Source organism: Chiloscyllium plagiosum, unplaced genomic scaffold (assembly GCF_004010195.1).
Source record: "Chiloscyllium plagiosum isolate BGI_BamShark_2017 unplaced genomic scaffold, ASM401019v2 scaf_31280, whole genome shotgun sequence".
NCBI classification, from domain to species: Eukaryota; Metazoa; Chordata; class Chondrichthyes; order Orectolobiformes; family Hemiscylliidae; genus Chiloscyllium; species Chiloscyllium plagiosum.
In genome coordinates this window covers 434-1,482 of record NW_025184621.1, presented here as the reverse complement: position 1 = coordinate 1,482, position 1,049 = coordinate 434, and the positions used below count along the sequence as shown (strand labels likewise).

At 52.3% G+C, this 1,049-nt stretch overlaps 1 protein-coding gene across 1 annotated transcript in view; it reads left to right on the top strand.

Annotated features, from left to right (window-relative positions):
- Positions 1-615, top strand: part of LOC122545519 (nectin-4-like) — a 1,758-nt gene extending 1,143 nt beyond the window's left edge. The window contains exon 2 of the mRNA XM_043684513.1: positions 479-615. Within this exon, the coding sequence (XP_043540448.1) occupies positions 479-596 (118 nt within the window). The 3' untranslated portion in view covers positions 597-615. The remainder of the gene's footprint in view (positions 1-478) is intronic.
- Positions 616-1,049: the final 434 nt, after the last annotated feature.

Sequence of the window (1,049 nt, the reverse complement as noted above, 5' to 3'; positions counted from 1 at the left end):
TAAAGGAAAGCATACCAAACGCTGCCTTCACTATCCTATCTACCTGGGACTCCACTTTCAAGGAGCTTTGAGCCTGCACTCCAAGGTCTCTTTGTTCAGCAACACACCCCAGGACCTTACCATTATGTGTATAAGTCCTGCTAAGATTTGCACAATTTTGGTGTCATCTGCAAACGTAATGTCTTCAGTCCGGCCACACCGCTTTCACTCAGCAACACACCCTAGGACCTTACCATTAAGTGTATAAGTCCTGCTAAGATTTGCTTTCCCAAAATGCACAATTTTGGTGTCATCTGCAAACGTAATGTCTTCAGTCCGGCCACACCGCTTTCACGATTGACTTGAGCAAGGGATGACGATTTGGGACCCAGCCTGGGAACAGGAGTGGGGGGGTAGAATCGAGCACGAGGGTGGGGTTTGATGGGCGACCCGTGCTCACGCGATGACCCAGACGCTGTCCTTTTCTCGATGTCCGCAGGGAAGAGATCTCGACAATGTCTCGCCAGCCCTCCATCCGCCGGTGTAACTCCATGTCAGCCTCAGTCGATGCCAGGCTTCAAGATGGAGGGGGCAGCCGGGAGAACGTAGTGAGTTGATAAGTCGCTAGAGGGCGACATTTTGTAATCGTCTCTCTTCCCCCCCGCCCCCAGCTATTCCCAGCTACTCCGGCTGGTGAATTCTGTCTGTCGTGGTGGCGAACGGGGTGATGGAGGGGTGCGGGGGGGGGCGGAAAATACCCTGGTTCCACTTCATGGAATCATCTGAGGCCCTTCGGCCCATCTGCACCCACGTAAATCGGCAGTAATCCCGCATTCCCTCAGTTTGCCTTGAACGTTTACCACGCCGAATGGACATTAATTCCCTCCTCCTTACGTTTTTCTCCAATAGTTTCCCCACCGCTGATGAGAGAGTGTAATCACTTGCTCCCATGATGTTGTGTTGAACTTGATGCCCAATTGGACCTGATCCCCTCTGCCTGCCCTTGGTCCCTATCCCTGAATCCGTTGCATATTCAATCTCCGATCACTCTCCGTGTAAAACAACTCGTC